The sequence below is a fragment of the Mobula hypostoma genome, chromosome 3, assembly GCF_963921235.1.
Source record: "Mobula hypostoma chromosome 3, sMobHyp1.1, whole genome shotgun sequence".
NCBI lineage: Eukaryota > Metazoa > Chordata > Chondrichthyes > Myliobatiformes > Myliobatidae > Mobula > Mobula hypostoma.
Genome location: NC_086099.1, coordinates 150413956 through 150434577, shown reverse-complemented (window position 1 = coordinate 150434577; position 20622 = coordinate 150413956). Strand labels below are relative to the sequence as shown.

Genomic DNA, 20622 nt, shown 5'->3' with positions numbered 1-20622 from the left:
ACTTTAGGATTACAGTCCTATTATTGTATGTTAATAAAGTATGTCCTCACAGAAGGCAAGAGATAATCAGTATTACAGCATATTTAATATCAAATAGTCCCAGTGCAAGAAATAATTGCCAGATGTGAAATAAATCTGCCTTATTTGTAAACAAACCGTTAGCTCAATTCCTCCATTAAAACTGCACCCATTTCAGATCATGGACAATTTAGTTTCCTACAAAAAAAATGAAATAAAAGGTTTGACAAATCTTCACCTATGTAGCGGCAAGAATATAGCTAAAAGAATATTTTTCATTAATTGAAAAAAATGGACAGTGTTCATGTGAAGAAAAAAAATGGTGCTGAGCCAATGTTCCTTTACATTAAAATATTTCAGAAAATAAATTACTGAGAGCACATGGTAATTGAGAACTGGAAAGCCGCAGTCAAAACTAGTTTCATTGAAGTCTTGGGAGTAAAAACTTCTATCTTGCTTATTTTGGTTGGCCCACATTAAAATACCAATATATTTTACCTCACCAAACAGATTTTCAATACTTTTACACAAGCAAGTTTTATTTTCAGCAAAGCTGATTAGAAACCTGTTCTTCAGTTGCAAAAGTGTGTTTATTAATTACAAGACTACAACTGTCTGAAAATAATTTATTGCAATAATAAAAAGGGAAAATGATTTACAGAGCTTAAATACCTGATTCTGCAGCAAGTTTATTAAAGTACAAGTTAGCTGAATTGGATTCTACACAACAATTTCCACAAGCCACTTTTCCGTATTGTCATGCTCAGCATCCATTGCAAGCAAATTAGTACACAGTGCAATTAATGATTGAAAGTACACAGACAGTAAGGGGTCAATTCTACATGGTATTTCTTACACATTATTTAAAAGAAATTAAATAGAAACTTAAAAGCCCACAATGATATCCAAGATGTTTCCATGCTCTATTCCGTAATGCAGTGAAGGTAATTAAATTTTTGATTTTGAGAACCTTGAGAAATGGCCAATTATGTACAAATAACATCTTGACTACAAATTTGCTTGAGAACCTGTGTTAAGTTGCAGGAATCTGTGGCAATCCAAATTCATCCACTAATACACCATCCTGAAAACAAATAATACTTTGTATTGGTTAGTGACAAAAAACACTTTACTTCTGATACGTACAGCCAACAGAGCATATTTAACTGTTTAGCTTGCTGAAAGACTGACAAGGTGCAGATAATAAAATGCGAAAATTGATTTTCACTTATTAATTCTAAAATGCTGCTTTTGCATTACTTAATACAAATGGAGATGAAGATGAAGATGAACCCAATGCTCCATGATGTCAACATGTCACATGTGGCAGTATTAAATAAGATTTTAAAATTCTCATACAGTAAAATACACCTGCAACAATAGCAATGCTTGATTGGAAACAGGAATACACTAGCAGATTATGAAACATACCTTGTTAGTTTTAGCGTCACTTGGAACACCTTCAGGAATAGATGGTGCAGATGCAGCCTCATCTAAATAGGACGAGTCTTCATCAGCTAGAAGTTCATCACCTAGAGCATCCAGCTCTAAATGTATAAAATGAGACAGTACAGAGTAAAGAAACATATTTAATACACACATGTTGAATGGATAAACAATCTCTCCCCCAACCCAAATCCTTTCCCTACAACACAAAATTTTAAATCCCATGTGACACAGCATCTAGAATTCAAGGCTAGTCTGTCAGATAGATGGGCGAAAATGATCAACTAGTTATGTGTGAGGAACAAATGCACATGCAGACAAAACCACTAATATAATGCCTAGACAGCCCACTTCAGAGTATATAGAGACTTCAAAGTTATGTCTGTTTCAATAATGAGCAATCATCATTTTAGAATTCACAATTCATTACCAAAACAATTCAAAGATAGGGAATAAAAATGCACTCTTGTGGAATAAATATCACCTGTACTAATTTTATAAAGATCATTCTAAGTAGAATAAAACTCAGATGGAGTGTCGATGAACAGAGGGACACATGCAAATAGGGTGTTAAAGATTCAAGATTGTTTATTGTCATTCTTTTTAGGGTAAAGGAGATTGAAATGATTGTTGCTCCAGATCCAATGTAGCAAAAAAAAACAATAAGCATAATGAACACAATAAACAAAAAATATACAAATATAAAAACAATCCTATAAAACATAATGTATAAGTAACTGTTATATATACTGACTGTATGTACATATAGTGATGCTAGGTGATGTGAAATTAATGGGGGGTGGTGGGGTGGAGGTGTTGATCAGCTTGATTGGGGAAAGTAACCTTTTTTTTTGAGTCTGGTGGTTCTGGCGTGGACGTTGTGTTGCCTCTTCCCTGATAGGAGTGGGGCAGTCCATAAGCAGGGTGTGTGGGATCCTTCATAATTTTGCTGGCCTTTTACCAGCCCCTTTCTGTATATACTGTAGGTCCTTGATGATGGGTAGGTTGGTGCAAGCAGTTTCAAAATCCTCAGAGTGCACACCTTGCATCTCTTATGGTCCCAGAACACATCCTCCACAGTCAAAATTCACCAACACCTCTACTTTCTGAGGATGCTGAAGAGAGCTGGTTTAAACACACTGATACCCTCTACAAATATGCAGTGGAGGACATCCTAACATGCACGGAAGCTGCACTGAGGTGGACAGGGGGCTCTACAATGGATAGTTAAAACTGACCAACGCAAGGATAAGGTTATGGTACTATAACACCACAGCTCTAAAATACACTCTGGCAGGGAGCCTCGTGGAAGTATATTTTTATTATGCACAGCTATGATAAACTATGGAGAGTTCATCCTCACAACAGAACTCAAGAAAGGAATTAGGAAAGCTAGGAAGGACCATGAAAAGTCCTTTGCAAGTAGGATTAAAGAATCCCATAGCACTCTATACATACATCAGGAGCAACATGATAATGAGGGAGAAAGTAAGACCACTCCAGGATAGAGGGGGATTATTTGCTTGGATGTGAAGAATAGGGATGTTGGCACGCGGCCAAGTGGTTAAGGCGTCGGTATAGCGATCTGAAGGTCACTAGTTCGAGCCTTGGCTGAGGCAGCGTGTGCGTCCTTGAGCAAGGCACTTAACCACACATTGCTCTGCGACGACACCAGTGTCAAGCTGTTATCGGCCCTAGTGCCCTTCCCTTGGACAACATCGGTGGCGTGGAGAGGGGAGATTTGCAACATGGGCAACTGCCGGTCTTCCATACAACCTTGCCCAGGCCTGCACCCTGGAAACCTTCCAAGGCACAAGTCTATGCTCTCACTAGACTAACGGATGCCTATTGAAGAATAGGGAGATCAGTGCTGAGAGTACTATTATGCTAGGGTACTTTGAAGTAGAGGAGGGAGGAGGGACTATTGGGTCTTTTAAAGAGCGTTAAGGTGGCTAAGTCTCCAGGACCTGATGGAGTATATCCCAAGTTATGAGAGAGGCAAGTGAAGAGATTGCTGGGGCTTTGACCACTATCTGTCCCTCTCTAGTCACAGGCAACGTCCTGGAGAAATGGTGAGTAACTAATGTTGTTCGATTATTCAAAAAGGGAACCAGGTACAATCCTGGAAACTATAGACCAGTGAGTCTCACATCAACAGTAGGGAAGTTACCATGGAGAATTCTTAGCATAGGATTTATGAACATTTGGAAAACCATGGCCTCATTAGGGAGAGCCAGCATGGCTTTGTTTAGCTCAAGTTGTGTCTTACTAATGATTGAGTTTTTTTGATGATGGTGATTGATGAAGGTAGAGCTGTGGATGTTGTCAACACAGATTTTAGTAAGGTGTTTGACAAGGTCCCTCGTGGGAGGCTCATCCAGAAGATTTAGATGGATGGGATTCATGATCTATTGGCCATTTAGATTCAGAACTGACTTGCCCATAGAAGACAGAAGGTAGTGGTCGAAGGACTTATTCTAGCTGGAGGTCTGTGATTAGTGGTGTTCCACAGGGGTCTGTACTGGGACCTCTGCTCTTAGTGACGTATATAAATGACTTGGATGAAAATGTAGATTGGTGGATTAGTAAGCTTTCAGATGGCACCAAGATTGACCATGTTCTGGCTGATAGATGACTGGCAAAAAAAAATACAGCAGGATATAGATCAGTTGCTAATATGGCAGATGGAGAATTTGTTTGGTTGGAAATTCCATTACTAATGTCATTGGGTCAGCACAGAATTGTGGGCTGAAGGGTCTGCTCCTGTGCACTCCTGTTCTATGTTCACCTGCTTCCAGATCATCCTCATCAATTTCTGGTGTTCCATAACTACGACTCAAAGCTTCTTGCACATCATTTGCTTCTTCCATCATGTCTTCTAATTGATCTTGCAAGTTCTGTAGAGAACAATAGTGGATAGATTAGATCTTCTGCTAAATGCTGATTATTCAGAAAACAAAAATAATTTGCCACACCAAGTCTACAAAATGTTATCTTGCTTATCTCAAAAGTTTATCTTCTGTAATAATGCAAAAAAAAGTCAATTCAAATATTAGAACAGCTACAAGAGTCCAAAATTATGTTTTGTGGCTTCTCAAAGCCAAGTAGTGGGCAGCAATGAAATAATTTGCCCTCATGTAGATATCATTTGTATATAGCAGATGAGTGCCGAGAAGGAGCAAACTGTGTTCAGCATTATGTAAAAGCACCTAGAGAAGGCCATCAGGATCCTTCATTTTGTAAATGTAATCAATAGCTAATCTCTTAACACGTAATGACATGATACAGCTACAGCACATAACAAACCAACTGAAAAAAGCAACGGTAGACAGTTTGAGGCAAACTACTAAACTTGCTAGCCTTACATTTAAGCAGTGTGGAGGGCAACCAGAGGAGTTCAGGTGATTTAAAAAAATATTCACTTTCCAATAACAAATAGTTGAAGCTTTCTGTGACCCGATCTAGCTTTGGTTGGATAGATACCCTTCCATGAATTTAATCAGCATCATATCCATATGATCACCAAGACCAGAGACTGTAGACAACAATTCTCACGTGGAGATCCAAAGGCCTCCATTATCAACTAAAGTCCCAGGAGCATGCACCAATTAGCCACATTTAAATGTGGAAAAACAAGTTCAAAGTTTTAAACTACTTGGCAACTTAGACATTTGCATAAATTACATCTGGAAAATGTTCAGTTAACTTGAGCTACTGGATGTTCATATCCTTTAGGTAACAGTGAGCAGCTTACAAACAGTTAACAGGATAATGGTTTTGAGTTTAATGCAGAAAATGTAATTATTAAATTATTTGTAATTAAGAAAAGGAAATTAATGCTGCTAAATTGCCTTCAAATTTGTTTAAGAGACAAAGTTGGTAAGTGTTTGACATAAATAGATGTTATCAATGGAGGAGAAAAAACAGGGGCTTCAACCCTCTAAGCGGATTTATATCTATACATTTTTAGAGCATTATCTAAATATCATTACACTTCCAATCGTGCCAAACCAATGCTGTTTGTTCAGGTGGTTCAAGAAGGTGTAGAAAATCCCAAGACCACTTCAGGAAGAAGCAGTTTCCTTCGTATCCTGGCTCATTTTTCCTCTGTGTAGTAGTAATAACTACAACACAAAAATGACTCCCACCTCTACCTAAATAACTTGATCTGAAAAATCATGTTAATAAGCAATAAACCCAGATGGGGATGAATTAATCTATTTTAGCTGATAGAATATTGCTACTCAAGACAAAGTCTGGGTCACAAGACTTTAACGCAAATCAGGAGATAAAAGACACTGAAATCTAGAGTGATAAACAACCTGCTCGAGGAACTCAGAGGGTCAAGCAGCATCTGTGAGAAAGACTTTTACATCAACAATTCTTTCCCTCACCCCCTGCTACCTCCCCACTCTCCCAGATGCTGCGTGATTCACTGAGACCTTCCAGAAAGCAAATCATCTGGCTGCTTTCTCAGTGAAGAATATATTTGAGCCACAAGTTGCAGTAATACAAAATAGAAACAATTGAAACACACAAGAAATCAGATTATTATAATACAAAGGATTGACCAATAAAAAGAAAAAAAACAGGGAAGATTTTTTTTCCAGAAAGTTCTTGACAACTGAAACACTTTAAAGCAAAACTAGTGGATGCTCACCAAGTTGACTTTACATTTAAGACTAATACATTTGCACTAGAAATAAGTATGTCAAACTGGTTGGTGGACACAATTCAGCCGTCATCTAAATGGCAAAACTGGGCTGAGGGGCTGAATAGCCTACTCCTAGAGATTTCTTAAAGATATTTTAACTACATTATAAACAATTCAAGTTTACAATGTACACAATTTCTTAACCCTGTCATTTGCATCAATTTCTAAACAGAAATATACATCACCTCAATCTGATCAATTTTGACTTGTTTGTAAGCTTTCTTCATTTCTTTGACACCAGTTTTCATTGCTTCCACCTGCACAACAGATCAGATGTCAGAAACCATAGTATTGCATCATTCAATGTAATTCAGCCTTACTCCACTATTTCAGTAAGTTGCAATCCATTATCATTATAGAAATTAACCAGAGAGTTTAGATCATGACATTAACAAAGATGTACTTTTCTGTTTACCATATTCTACTCCCTGTATTGTGCTCAGATTAAACATGATTTATTCTATTACAACAGGGAAGCAGCAAAGGCAAGCTGAGATATTCCACTGTTACCGTAGTCTTTGTGTCTTTCAATGACTGAATAGTATAGTTGGCCTGCTCCATGTTAAATGACTGCTGCATCAGGTTGTCCCTCTGTTGTTCATACCTATTAATGAAAACCAGATACATTCAAAACATTTACTGGATAAATTATTTTGAACACACTAACCTATATTTGAAGAAAAATACTCACATTCTCTTCTGCTTTAAAACTCGCATTGCTTTTTGCTTTACCATGTTCTGGAAAGTAAACAGCCAAATTTGAGTATTTTTATTGTTAATCCCAACTGCTGGGTTTCCACAAGAAACTCGTGGTACTCCTCTAAATGAAATTAGAGCCAGATCTCAAGAATGGATCTTTCTGAAGCACTGAATTTAATCCTCAAATAATCAATAATTAATTAAATGCCACCTGACACTGTTTAGTTATAGTTAATAGACTATTAGTCAATGTGTGTCTCAAATTCTAAATCTCATCAAATAGAATACATTTTCATCTCATGCTGATAAGTAATGATAGGCGGTGCTCAAAAGGTAATTTTTCCACACCAAGATATTTTAAATACTTGCCTTTGATGCACCCTCTCTCATTTTCTTCATCTGGTCTTTGTATTTGGCTAATTCAACATCAAGCCTGGCAATTTTCTTATCAATGGATTCTGCTCTTCCATCAACCTGAACAAGAAAAACACCAAAGACTTAGTTTCTCCCATTTCTTCACTACAGTGGAAGAGAAAGGACATTAACTTGTAATATTACATTGGGTAGGGGGGCAAAGCAAAAGGAACACTAGAACACTCAAGCAAAACAGCACAGACAACCCTAACAGTGGGTTCATTAATTCCCAATGAAAGGTGTTAAAAAAGAAAACTGAGAAAGGGATAATAAATTATATGGAAAGCAGTATGCTTGACAGTGGTATGATAACTTTATGTAGTAACATCTTGCAGAAATACACTCAGTGACCAGTTTATTAGGCACCCCCTGTATCTAATGAAGTGGCCACTGAGTAGATGTTCATGGGCTTCTGCTGCTGCAGCCAGTCACTTCCAGGTTCGATGTACTCTACACTCAAAGATGCTCTTCTGCTCATCACTGTTGTAAGGCGTGGTTATTTGAGTTACTGTCGCCTTCCCATCAACCTGAACTAGCCTGGCCATTTTCCTCTGACCTCCCTCATTAACAGATGTTTTTATCCTTGGAACTGCCACTCACTGGATGTTTTTTGTACCATCTTCTGTAAACTCCAGAGTTTGTTGTGCATGAAAATCCCAGGAGATCAGCAGTTTCTGAGATACTCAAACCACCCATCTAGCACCAATAATCCTTCCACGATCAGTCACTTTATCACATTGCTTCCCCATTCTGATGTTTAGTCTGAACAATTTGACTGTGTCTGAATGCTTTGTACATTGAGTTGCTGCCACATTAGTTTATTAGATTAATGCATTAATGAGCAAGTGTATCTAATAGTGACCACTGAATGTATACATCTTCACTTTACTAGTGAAGGTTCAGCTACAAATTTACTAACGTACACCACCTGCGAGACTGTTGGGGGGTCATCTACCGCAGGGGTCCCCAACCTTTTTTGCACTGAGGACCGGTTTAATGTTGACAATATTCTTGCAGACCAGCCGACCCGGGGGGGGGGGGGGGGTAGGGTTACCAACGGACAAGAGTAGCAGTCAAATACGTTGTGTTTACCCAGAGAAAGGCTACAATGACCATGAAGCCTTGTGCGGGCACCAGTGCGCATGCGTGCGCCTCCCCACTATTTTTTCTGCAAATCGTTTTGGCGATTCTGTTCGGGGGGAGGGGGTGTTAATCACGACCAGAATATAGGTGATAAGTGGCTAATATACTCAGTTTTGTTTCTAAAAGGGTTTATCTAACGAATTTAATATTAAACACACAACGCATATTTTCCTCGCATGAATATAGTGATAAGTCAATTATCGGGGAGCTTGAAGTAAGTGTTGAACGAACTTCCAGTGGAAGTGGTAGAGGCAGGTTCGATATTATCATTTAAAGAAAAATTGGATAGGTATATGGACAGGAAAGGAATGGAGGATTATGGGCTGAGTGCAGGCCGGTGGGACCAGTTAAGACTAGCAGAGATGGCCTGTTTCCGTGCTGTAATTGTTATATGGTTATATAAGTCAATAGCATCATAACATTTTAAGTAACGTTTGGATATTAAACACACAGCACATATTTTCCGCGTATGAACATATAAAATCATTGCAACACACCAATATCGCTGAATCAGTGGGAGCCCTGGGCTTGTTTTCCTGCAACAAGATGGTCCCGTCGAGGGGTGACGGGAGACAGCGATACTCGAAGGGGGTTCCTTATGTCCAGTCTATTCCGCAGTTTAATTTTCGTTGCATTCATTGCAGAAAACTCTGCTTCCAACATATTTCTGCGAAGTGATGTTTTCAGTGCTTTTGTGGCTATCTCAGGATATTTAGACTTGACTTTGATCCGGAATGCCGGCAGAGATGTTATGTCAAACATACTTTTCAGCCCGCCGTCATTTGCAAGCTTGAGGAGTTGATCTCCTTCCCGCGCTGACATGGATGACACGTGGGTAATGACCTCGCATGCGTAATGGCTCAACAGTGGCCGTGACAGGGAATGAGGAAAGGTGCAGCTGACTCATATTGCCAAATCATATCGTTTCCTCACAGCCCGGTAGCGTATGCTTTGCGGCCCGGTGGTTGGGGACCGCTGATCTACTGTATCTGGTGCTCCTGGTGTGGCCCCCTGTATATGGCTGACACGACCTAGATTGGGAGACAGCTTCGCCAAGCACCTCCGCTCCATCCACCAGAAAAAACTGGATCTCCTTGTAGCCACCCATTTCAACTCTACTTCCATTCCCATTCCGACACGCCAGACCATGGCTTCCTCTACTGCCGTGATGAGGCCACACTAAGGCTGGATGAGCAACACCTTATATTTAGTGGATCTTGCTACAGCTGCTCAAAATACTAATAATGAATTTTTGGATAGTATGACACTTGGAATGACTTTCAGATGCTCCTAGACACACCAAATAAATGCCAACAGAGTTAAATCAGGAAAAAGAAAGTAAGATCAGCTGATATCAACATCTCAGGAACAGCTTCGTTCCCTCCGCCAGATTTCTGAATGGACCATGAACCCATCAACACTTCCTCTGCAATTTTTCTTTTTGAACTACTTAATTTAATTTTCTTTTTTATATGTACTTACTGTAATTTACAACTTTAAAGTATTACAATATACTGCTGCCACTAAACAACAAATTTCACAACATATGCCTGTGATATTAAACCTGATTCTGATCAATTATAATGTACTAACAATACTGCTTTCGAACAGGAAAATGCTACACCAAGTTGGCCTCAGTTCTCTTGGACTATGAAAAGAAATACACCCCTTCCCATCAGTATCCATATACTTTAAAAGTATCAGCATCAGCTTAAGGTGCACTCCCATCAATTCAGCAAAGACACAAGAGGCTGCCTGTGCTGGAACCTGAGGATCCCTGGGTCACACAGCATGTGTGCAAGGAAAGAAACTGTCAACATTTTGGGTCAAAATATGCTGATGCAAGGTTTTGACCCAAAATGCTGACAACCTCTTCTCTCCCGCCGATGCGGCATGACCCAAAGTTCCTCCAGCACATTCTTTGTTGCCCCGTCAATTCAGCTTCTGGCACTAGAGTACAAAGAACTGATTCCACAATAGAGATGCAGTTTGTGGCCCAAGAGAAGTGACTTTTTATGTGTAGTTCCCAGATGAATCATCAAATATTCTCATTTACAACTATCACAAATGAAATCGGCAGCCATAGAGAACGGCAGTAAGTAACGTTTCTTTCCCAATCCATTTATGTGAACTAGTGGTCTTCAGGACTGGCAGACTCAGGACTCCAGACCACCCATGGAGTGAGTGAAACAGCTGAAAGGTCAGGTAACATGTCCATTGTCTCAGAAAATATGAATTCCAGGTAAAGCTGAAGCTTAGGGCCCAGAAGTACAGTCTCTAAAAAGTAACACTGAAGACCTCAGAGGAAGACTGCAGTACCAAAAGGACATCAGGGGCTGTTGTGCACTCTGCTTCACAGAGTCATGGGTCATTCGTGGCTGTGGGCTCACTCTTGTAAACTTCAGTTCTGAATGCTACTTGCTTGCTTCTATTGTTTGCATGATGCTTTTCCCCCCCTGCATACTGGATGTTTTACTGTCTTTTTATAAAAATGGATCCTTCTGGGTTTATTTTGTGGCTGCCTGTGAGCAGACAAATCTTAAGGCTGTGTACAGTATACAGACTTTGACTTTTGAAAGTGCTTTCAGTTATTTATAGCAGAGGTACTCACATCTTGTGAGAATCAAATCAGAAATGTGAATCTATTGTTGTGCTTGTGTGGCTGAAATATTAATAAGATTCTTTTACAAACACTGCTTTATACAAGGGTAAAGCTGACAAATGAAACCACTTGCAAGCAGAATCTACAGTTTCTGGGAACCAGTTAGAACAAGTACAAATTATGCTAACATAGACTAACTTTTGATTAAATAAAAACATCATGATACATCAATGCAAATCAAATTACACTTTAGCAAAACTTTAATTAACAGAAAAAGTTTTCTGGAATCAGTGTGGGCACTCCGATATAAAAATACAATATTTGAAAATCAATGCTTATCTGACAACATCCAGAACTCCACTGAATGAATGGATATCAGTGTTCTCTGGTAATGGATGCAAGGAGAAAGCTACCAGTTACTAGCAGTCACTGCTTCAAAATGATTCAGCCATTGTTTACATGGCATAGTGAGCTTTATAGGTAGAACTTGAAGCTTCTATTGTGAAAACAATAAGGTTTACCCAAATGTAAACAATTATAATCACTGCTGGAAAATGTCGCTGGTTTGTTTTATCAAAAATCTTAAGTTCTGGTTTTATTTTTAGTTATTTTACCATCAATTGTGATAGTTGCACATGTTCCTAATTATCATTTTGATTCAGAAACCTACCTACTGGATTCCCACCATTCCCCACCCGAGTTCCCAACACTAAAAGCTTTTGTCAATTAACATTACCCTTGTGTTGACTGAACATCCAATCAACTAAAAACATATCATAAAACTGAGGTGCCAGTTCCTTAAAATGATTTAGAATGAAAGGAAGAGAGACATTATTTGCATTGTACCCAATTCTATAATCTTAAAATGTGACCTTTCTCTGAAATATTGATTTTATCATGTGTTTAAATCTTAATTTTTGTAACTGGCAAGCAAATTACAGTTCTTTAATCAAAACTTGTTCCGAAACCACAATCCAAATGGAAGCAATAAGCAATGATCTGTAGTTCTACAGCAAATGATCCAAGTCACACTTCATTCAAAAAACTGCCATACCGAATCCAATTGAGCTTCTTGCATTAAGTGACCTGTGTTTCTCTTTTACATGATAAAAATAAGGAAACAAAGATGAAGCAAAGACAACAAAATAAGGCAAAAATCAAAGGATTTAAAAAAGTAAAAGTACAGTATTAATCTGATGTGCCAAATGTGCAAGTTTGTTGGTGCTGATATCTTTAATTCTTTGAAGCAAAGGGAGTAGTGTAGTCTGTATATTTGTTTGTCGGTCTCATCCCAACATTACATTCATCCAGATATGAATGTGAACAGAACATCATCCAGAAGTGCCCACATCCATCTTGAAGCATCAGCTCACACAAATTAACATTTTTAAACCACAAGCAGAAATTGGCAACTTTTCTATGGAAGGTATGACTTGTACAAAAAGGATGGATTACACCTGAACTTGAAGGGGATCAACATCCTTGCAGGCAGGTTAGCTAGAGCTGTTGGGGAGAGTTTAAACTAGTTTGCAGAGTAATAAGAACTGGAGTGATAGGGCTGAGGATGGGGCAGTTGGTATACAAGTCAATGCAGTGACACAGCGAGGAAGGTTGGGCAGATGATAGGCCAAAAATGCAATCAGTGAGATGAGTTGAAGTGCAACAGGGCAAATGTCAAAAAGAGTGATGAATACAACACTGAAGGTGTTATAGTTGAACGCACACAGTATACGGAATAAGGTAGATGATCTTGTAGCACAGCTAGACGTTGTGGCATCACTGAGTCAAGGCTGAAAGAAGATCGTAGTTGGGAAGCACATTGTATCAAAAGGACAGGGAGGTAGGCGAAGGGTGGCTCTGTTGGTTAAAAAAAAAATGAAATCAGATCCTTCAAAAGAGGTGACACAGCATGGGAAGATGTAGAACCTTTGTGGGTAGAGTTAAGAAAATGCAAAGGTAAAAAGCTCCTAATGGGAAATGTATACACGCCTCCGAACAGTAGCCTGGATGTGGGGTACAAATTACAACTGGAGATAGAAAAGGCATCTAAAAAGGGGAACATTACAATAGTCATGGGGGATTTCAATATGGAGGTAGATTGGGAAAATCAGGTTGGTGTTGAATCCCAAGAGAAGGAATTTGTAGAAATCCTACAGATTGGCACTTTAGAGCAGCTTGTTGGTGAGCCCATGAGGGAAAAGTTGTGTTAGGATTGGGTGTTGCGTAATGAACCAGTTTTAATTAGGGAGCTTAAGGTAAAGTAACTCTTTGGAGGCAATGATCATAATATGATAGAATTCATGCTGCAGTTTGAGAGTGAGAAGCTAAAATGAGATGCATCCATATTACCCTGCGGTAAAGGGAATTACAGAGGTGTGAAAGAGGAACTGGGCAAATTTGTTTGGAAGGGAACACAAGCAGGGATATCATCAGAACAGTAATGGCTCAGGTTTCTGGGAGCAATTCAGAAGGTATAGAATAGATCCCAAAGTAGTAGTATTCTAAAGGGAGGATGAGGCAACCATGGCTGACAAGGAAAGTTAATGACAACATAAAAACAAAAGAGAGGGCATATAAATATAGCAAAAATTAGTGGAAAGCTGGAGGATTGGGATTTTGCATTAGTCTTCACTGTGGAAGATACCAGCAGTATGCCAGAAATTAGTGTGTGTCGGGGGCAGAAATGACTGTAGTTGCTATTACTAAGGAGACGGTGCTTAGGAAGCTGAAGGGTCTAAAGAGAGATAAGTCAGTCTGACTTATATTATGATAAGTCAGAGTTCTGAGAGAGGTAGCCGAAGAAATTGTGGAGGCATTAGTAGTGATCTCTCAAGAATCACTTGATTCTGGAATGGCTCTGGAGTACTGGAAAATTACAAATGTCACTCCATTATTTAAGGAGGGAGGGAGGCAAACAACAGGAAATTTTCGGCCAGTGAGCCCGACTTCAGCGGTTGGCAAAATGTTGAACTCCATTATTAAGGATAAGGTTTCAGGGCACTTGGATGCACAAGATAAAATAGGCAAAAATCAACCTTGTTTCTTTTACATAAGAGGAAATAACAGACAAGAGTTAGTGGATGTTGTTTACTTGTATTTTCATAAGGCCTTCGACAAGATGGCGCACATGCGCTGCTAAACAAGTTAAGAGGCCATGGTATTACAGGGAAGATACTAGCATGGACTGAAGATTGTGACTGGCAGGTGACAAGAGTGGGAATAAAGGACAACCTTTCTGCTTGGCTGCCAGTGACCGGTGGTGTTCTGCAGGGGTCGACGTTGGTACTGCTTATTTTCATATTATATGTCAATGGTCTGGATGAATGAATTGATGGCTTTGTAGACAATTTTGAAGATGATACAAAGATAGTGGAGTGGCAAGCAACGTTAAGGAAGCAAAGAGTCTGCACAAGGACTTAAACAAATTAAGAGAATGGGAAAAGAACTGACAGATGCACACAGTGTCAGGAAGTGTATGGTCGTGCACTTTGGTGCAAGGAATAAAGGCATAGACTATTTTCTAAATGGGGAAAAAATTTAGAAATCAGAGGTGCAAAGGGACTTGAGCATCCTCACACAAGATTCCCTAAAGGTTAACTTGCAAGCTAAGTCAGTGGTAAGGAAGGCAAATGTAATGCTAGCATTCATTTCAAGAAGACTAGAATACAAGAGCAAGGATATAATGCTGAGGCTTTATAAGACATTGGTCAGATCATACTTGGAGTATTTAGAGCAGTTTTAGGCCCCTTATCTAAGAAAGGATGTACTGAGATTGGAGACGGTCCAGAGGATGTTCACAACAATGACCCCGGGAATGAAAAGGTTAACGTAGGAGAAAGGTTTAATGACTCTGACCCTGAACTCGCTGGAGATTAAAAGAATGGGCGTGGGGGCAAATTCTTTGAAGCCTATTGAATATTGAAAGGCCTAGATAGCGGATATGGAGAGGATGTTTCCTACATGGGGGAGTCTTTGGTCCAGAGGCCACAGCCTCAGAACAGAGTAAGTCTCTTTAGAGATGCGAATGTAATTACTTTAGCCAGAGGGTGGTCACTCTGTGGAATTCATTGCCACAGACTGCTGTGGAAACTAAAACATTGGGTATACTTAAAGGGGAAGCTGATAGGTTCCTGATTAGTAAGGGTGTCAAAGGTTATGGGGAGAAGCAGGAGAATGAGGTTAAGAAGAAGAATAAATCAGCCATGATGAAATGGTAGAGCAGACTTGATGGGCCAAATGGCCTAATTCTGCTCCTGTGTGTTATGACCTTATGGTATCAATTCCTATCCTCGCCCATCAGTTTTAGCCTCACCTTCCTGATTTAAAGCCAACTTTACTAACTTCCCATTTTAGATCTTTCCCTGATGTTTTGTTCTGAACAATAAAGCACCTGTAACATGCAATGTGTTTTCTAGTTTTTTGGGGCCAGACGTAAAGGAAATGGTATTGTACTTAGGCTCTCTCTGAGTTCTGAGTTGACAGAGCAGGATGTACCCTTGCTGTCATCCTATTCGTCCCCATCCTCTGTAATCTTACTCATAGTGCAAAATCTACGTCGTCAGCTTCTCAAATCACTGGATTGTGCAACTGTCTTTAACTTCTCAATCTTTTTCATCAAGGATCTTGGATACATCTGAAAGATTACCTCAGAGGTGCTAGTAAGTCTGTCTCCTTCCTTTTGAATTTTAAATGTGACTCATCTGCAATACCTCAAAGTTCAGATCTAACACTGCAACAGAGAAACAAACTTGTCCATTTCATCCGCAGCTGTTTTCCAACCTCCTTAGTATTTCCAGAATTTTCTGTGTAAAGTTCCCAGTGCGGAACAACCAACATTAAGCACAAACGTGAGTATCAAAGCTACTGGGTGGGCAAAATACTGAAAATGAAAAGCTTATGTCAACATTATCATAAGAAAGGTAAAAATGTCTATGTCCAAGTTAAACACTTCTTCCACTTCCTTTAAATCTCAAGTTACACTCCTGTATCTCACAGGATCAGATGACACTCCAACTTCAAATCACACTGGGGTGGGGTAGGACAGGGAGGAGTTAAAATTCCTGTATGAGTAATTAGTTACCTTTAGCTTTTCCTGTAATACTAAATCTTAATATCTAAACATTACTGTATTTTATTAAATGAAAGGTATTATATTATGTAAAGAAAATATCAGGTAGCAAAAATATAAATCTGAAGACATCAGGGAAGCAAAAGAATTTGGGAGTAGATTATTACAAAAATTAGCAGATCAGTTTAAAAAAAAGAAAATCAAACAAGAGGCACACATAAAAATTGCCGGTGAACGCAACAGGCCAGGCAGCATCTATAGGAAGGAAGAGGTACAGTCGACATTTTGGGCCAAGACCCTTCGTCAGGACTAACTGAAAGAAGACAGTAAGAGACTTGAAAGTCTATCTCTTACTCTCTTCTTCCAGTTAGTCCTGACGAAGGGTCTCGGCCCAAAATGTCAACTGTACCTCCTCCTATAGATCCTGCCTGGCCTGCTGCATTCACCAGCAATTTTTATGCGTGTTGCTTGAAATTCCAGCACCTGCAGATTTCCTCGTGTTTGCGAAACCAAACAAGAGAATTGTTTTCTAAAGAGAAAAAATTGAAAAGCTTGGTCAGATTGCATTTAGATTACTTTCTATAGATCTGGTCACAATACAAGAACTTTACAGGAGTGGAGTTAATCATCAGAACTGATTGGGAACTATTCAGTCTACACTTCACAAGCCTGACCATTCAAACATTAGTTGGGATGCGGCACACAGGTACTTGTGTTTGCAGGCTGACTTAATAACTACTGTGGACACATTCACTGAAACCAAATCATACAATGGTGGGAGTACACTCAATACATGCAATAGAAATGTTCTGACCAACCTGCCCCTCTCTACAATGCTGCCCTCTGACAAGAAAGGTTCATGGAAAATGTAGACTAATTCTCACATAAAAGAAGCCACTTTCTAGCAAAAATGAACGTGGATGATGAAATCCCAAATTATCTTCAAAGCCAATGCACAAACTTTGATTAATTGAGGGAAGAGGTGCACTAAGTCAAGATCCCCACCTTTGTACCAAACTCATGGTCAGAGACCTACAGTACACTGAGGCATGGACTATCTACAGCAAGCACCCCCAAAACACAATAGCTGCAAAATTTCCCAAATACACCAGAAAGATGAGCAAACCACTGTCAATATCCATGCACGAGCCAACTCCAGGCATTGAGTTTTGTCACAGAAAGACAAGCACACAGAAAAAAATGTGCTGAATACCTCCTTTAAAAGGGTACAGTGTTTCCACTGATTCTTGGAAACCCCTGGCCTAAAGTGGAAAAGATGCATTGGGTCAATGATTAAGGAACACAAAGAAAGAACCCGACATAAATGACAGATGTGCCCACTTTCACAAGCTAAATAAATCTGAATCACTGTACCTCTTAACTCATCTCTCACTATTTATGAATTGTTGTAACAGTAACTTTTATTTCTTGCAATGTATAGCTGTCGCAAAACAAATGTCATGATATACGTCAGCGACAGTAAATCTGATTCTGACCACTCAGTTGCCCCAACAGGTATCGCCTATCACATCTGTGGGGGTGTCTACCGTTCAGACAGTCAGTCACTGTAGAAACCACAAAACCAGGCGAGGTTCAAGTCATCCTGATTCCAGAGGGACTGCCTGAGGGGAATTTAAAAAGCTATAGAGGCACTGGAGAAAACACAAGATTTACAAGGATGACAATTGATGGGTGTTGTATTATACCCATCAGGAGAAACGGCCCAATGTGGAGGAAGTGTTTTTTAATAAGTTTGCAACTGTTAATTCCAAACGTATCAATACATCCACCATAAATATGGAAAATGTGGGGTAATCGCCAAGAAATGTCCACAGAGGTAAAGGAGGAAGATATTGAAACCAGACAAAAAGCAATGACTCTAGACGTTTCCGTACTCTCGGCGGAAACCCGGTCTGAAGGAAGGCCTCCAGGGAAGATGAGGCTCCATCCTGGATCCCTCCCCAGGAACGCCCGAGTCAGGCCGCTCCCCGGCGCCCAGCTCGCAAACACCCGGCCCAAGCGGCCTTTACCGGGCCCCGTGTGCTCGAAAATCCTGATCGACCCGCCCGGTGCTGGAACACTCACATTGCCGATGCAGTCCGTCAGGTTAGGCGGAGGTGCTTTGGGCTTTGCTCTTCCAAACAGCCGGTTCATGGTGACTGCAACCTAGGCACAAAAGCAAAACAAAATGCCTCCCGCCCCAGCGGCGTCGCGTCACAGCGCTCGCGAGTTGGAGTGAAACCATGGGATTAATGACGCGATACGCACAGAAGACCATTCGGCGTATGACGTCACCCCGCAATGTGCGCAAAGTGAGAAACTCAAACTCCAAATAATCTTCCGATGCTGGGGTCAAAGCAACAGTCACAAGGCGCTGGAGGAACTCAGCAGGTCGGGCAGCATCAGTGGAAAAGATCGGTCGACGTTTCGGGCCGGAACCTCATTTAGTACCATAGGGGGCAGTGAAGAACAGTATGGCATTTGTTGGCTCAAGCAAATCCTGAGCTTTCCAAGTGCATTTCCAGATGAAAGTAAATGCACAGAAGATAGATGTCAGCATTTGCTCTGATTTACACTGAGAGCCATAGAATTGGACAGTTCAGAAACAATCTCTTCAGCCCAACTGGCCCTATGCCAACCAAGTTAGGCCCAATTTGTTAATGTGTGGGCCATAACTTAATAAACCTTTTCCATCCATATACCTATCCATCCATTCTGCAATTTCTTCTCTAATGTCCTACCATGTTCTCAGATGTACATGGTCTGGGCATAAAGGTTTGTCTCCCCCTCATGCCTTTTAAAAGATGCCGATTCTCTACTGTAATACAGACTATCAACAGGACTCCCCACCCATTTACTTTTCCTGCTGTCGGTGTCTCTTCAAATTAAAATCAGGAGAAATATTTGTTAAGGATCTTCCCCATCTCTTGCAGGTCCACATAAAGATGTCCCCTTTCTAAGCCCCTATTCTCTCTCTGTCACACTTCTTTCTTTTTCAATATTTTTATTGATTTCTTACATAAAAAGCATACAGAGTACAGTAGGATATAATATATATCGATTACAATATATTGGAATCACAAATATAGTCTCATTACCCCATATCCATATAAATTAAATTTAAACATGATATTGAAAGGAGATAATTTTATTATACAAAAAAATCTAAACCCACTACCAAAAAAAAAACACACATCAAAGTTGCTGGTGAACGCAGCAGGCCAGGCAGCATCTCTAGGAAAAGCTACAGTCGACGTTTTGGGCCGAGACCCTTCGTCAGGACTAACTGAAAGAAGAGATAGTAAGAGATTTGAAAGTGGGAGGGGGAGGGGGAGATCCAAAATGATTGGTGAAGACAGGAGGGGGAGGGATGGAGCCGAGAGCTGGACAGTTGATTGGCAAAAGGGATATGAGAGGATCATGGGACAGGAGGCCCAGGGAGAAAGAAAAGGGGGAGAGGGGAAAAAACCCAGAGGATGAGCAAGGGGTGTAGTCAGAGGGACAGAGGGAGAAAAAGGAGAGAGAGAGAAAGAATGTGTGGAAATAAATAAATAACGGATGGGGTATGACGGGGAGGTGGGGCATTAGCGGAAGTCAGAGAAGTCAATGTTCATGCCATCAGTTTGGAGGCTACCTAGACGGAATATAAGGTGTTGTTCCTCCAACCTGAGTGTGGCTTCATCTTTACAGTAGAGGAGGCGGTGGATAGACATATCAGAATGGGAATGGGATGTGGAATTAAAATGTGTGGCCACTGGGAGATCCTGCTTTCTCTGGCAAGAAAACAGCTGTTTGGTTAAAAAAAAAGGAAAAAAAATCCTTATCATATAGTAAAACATATTGTTAGCCAACATCTGTGCTTAATAGCAAATCAAAGATTTTGAAAATAATTCAGAAAAGGTCCCCGCAATGTTAAAAAATCTTGTCTAGGTTCAGAAATTGAACAGCGAATCTTCTCTAAATTTAAACAAGACATAACATCATGTAACCAATGAGTATCAGTAGGCAGAGAGGCATCCTTCCACTAAAGCAACAATACCCTCCTGGCTGTAAGAGAAATAAGGGCCAAAATATGCAGATCATGTGTCTCCAAAATAATATCATTTCCTCCAACAATACCAAATAAGGCAGTCAAAGGATTAGGTTTAAAATTTAATTTAAAAAGCACCGAAAAAGTTTGGAATACTTCCTTCCAATATTTTTCAAGACTCGGACGAGTCCAAAACGTATGAATTAGTGAAGCTTCACCATTGTTACATCTATCACAATAGGGAGATATATCTGAATAAAAACGAGAGAGCTTATCTTTAGTCATGTGGGCCCTATGAACCAGTTTAAATTGTAGAAGGGAATGACGGGCACATAACGATGAGATGTTAACCCATTTAAAAATTTCAATCTAAGTATCCTCAGAAACTGGAATCTGTAAATCTTGTTCCCAGAGATTTTTAATTTTGTCTAAAGGAATATTTCTCATTCTCAACAACATACCATCAATATTAGATATAGGTCCATTAT

The 20622-nt window shown here is 39.9% G+C and overlaps 1 protein-coding gene across 1 annotated transcript; it reads right to left on the bottom strand.

Moving 5' to 3' along the window:
* Positions 1–630: 630 nt before the first annotated feature.
* chmp5b (charged multivesicular body protein 5b) lies at positions 631–18354 on the bottom strand. The gene is made up of 8 exons (XM_063043853.1): positions 18190–18354; positions 7247–7351; positions 6870–6916; positions 6689–6782; positions 6364–6435; positions 4253–4361; positions 1450–1565; positions 631–1102 (listed from the first exon to the last, which is right to left on the bottom strand). Exons 1-8 carry the CDS (start codon positions 18256–18258, stop codon positions 1052–1054), a joined length of 663 nt encoding a protein of 220 aa, XP_062899923.1. The 5' UTR covers positions 18259–18354; the 3' UTR covers positions 631–1051.
* Between the last annotated feature and the right edge of the window lie 2268 nt (positions 18355–20622).

What these genes read in the sequence shown, in the direction of transcription:
- chmp5b (XM_063043853.1), bottom strand. Translation starts at nt 18,258, where the DNA reads ATGAACCGGCTGTTTGGAAGAGCAAAGCCCAAAGCACCTCCGCCTAAC. An exon ending in TGAGAGAGGGTGCATCAAAG is followed by an intron (nt 6,917 to 7,246) that starts GCAAGTATTTAA and finishes TTTACTTTCCAG; the next exon opens with AACATGGTAAAGCAAAAAGC. An exon ending in TCAAAATTGATCAGATTGAG is followed by an intron (nt 4,362 to 6,363) that starts GTGATGTATATT and finishes TGTTCTCTACAG; the next exon opens with AACTTGCAAGATCAATTAGA.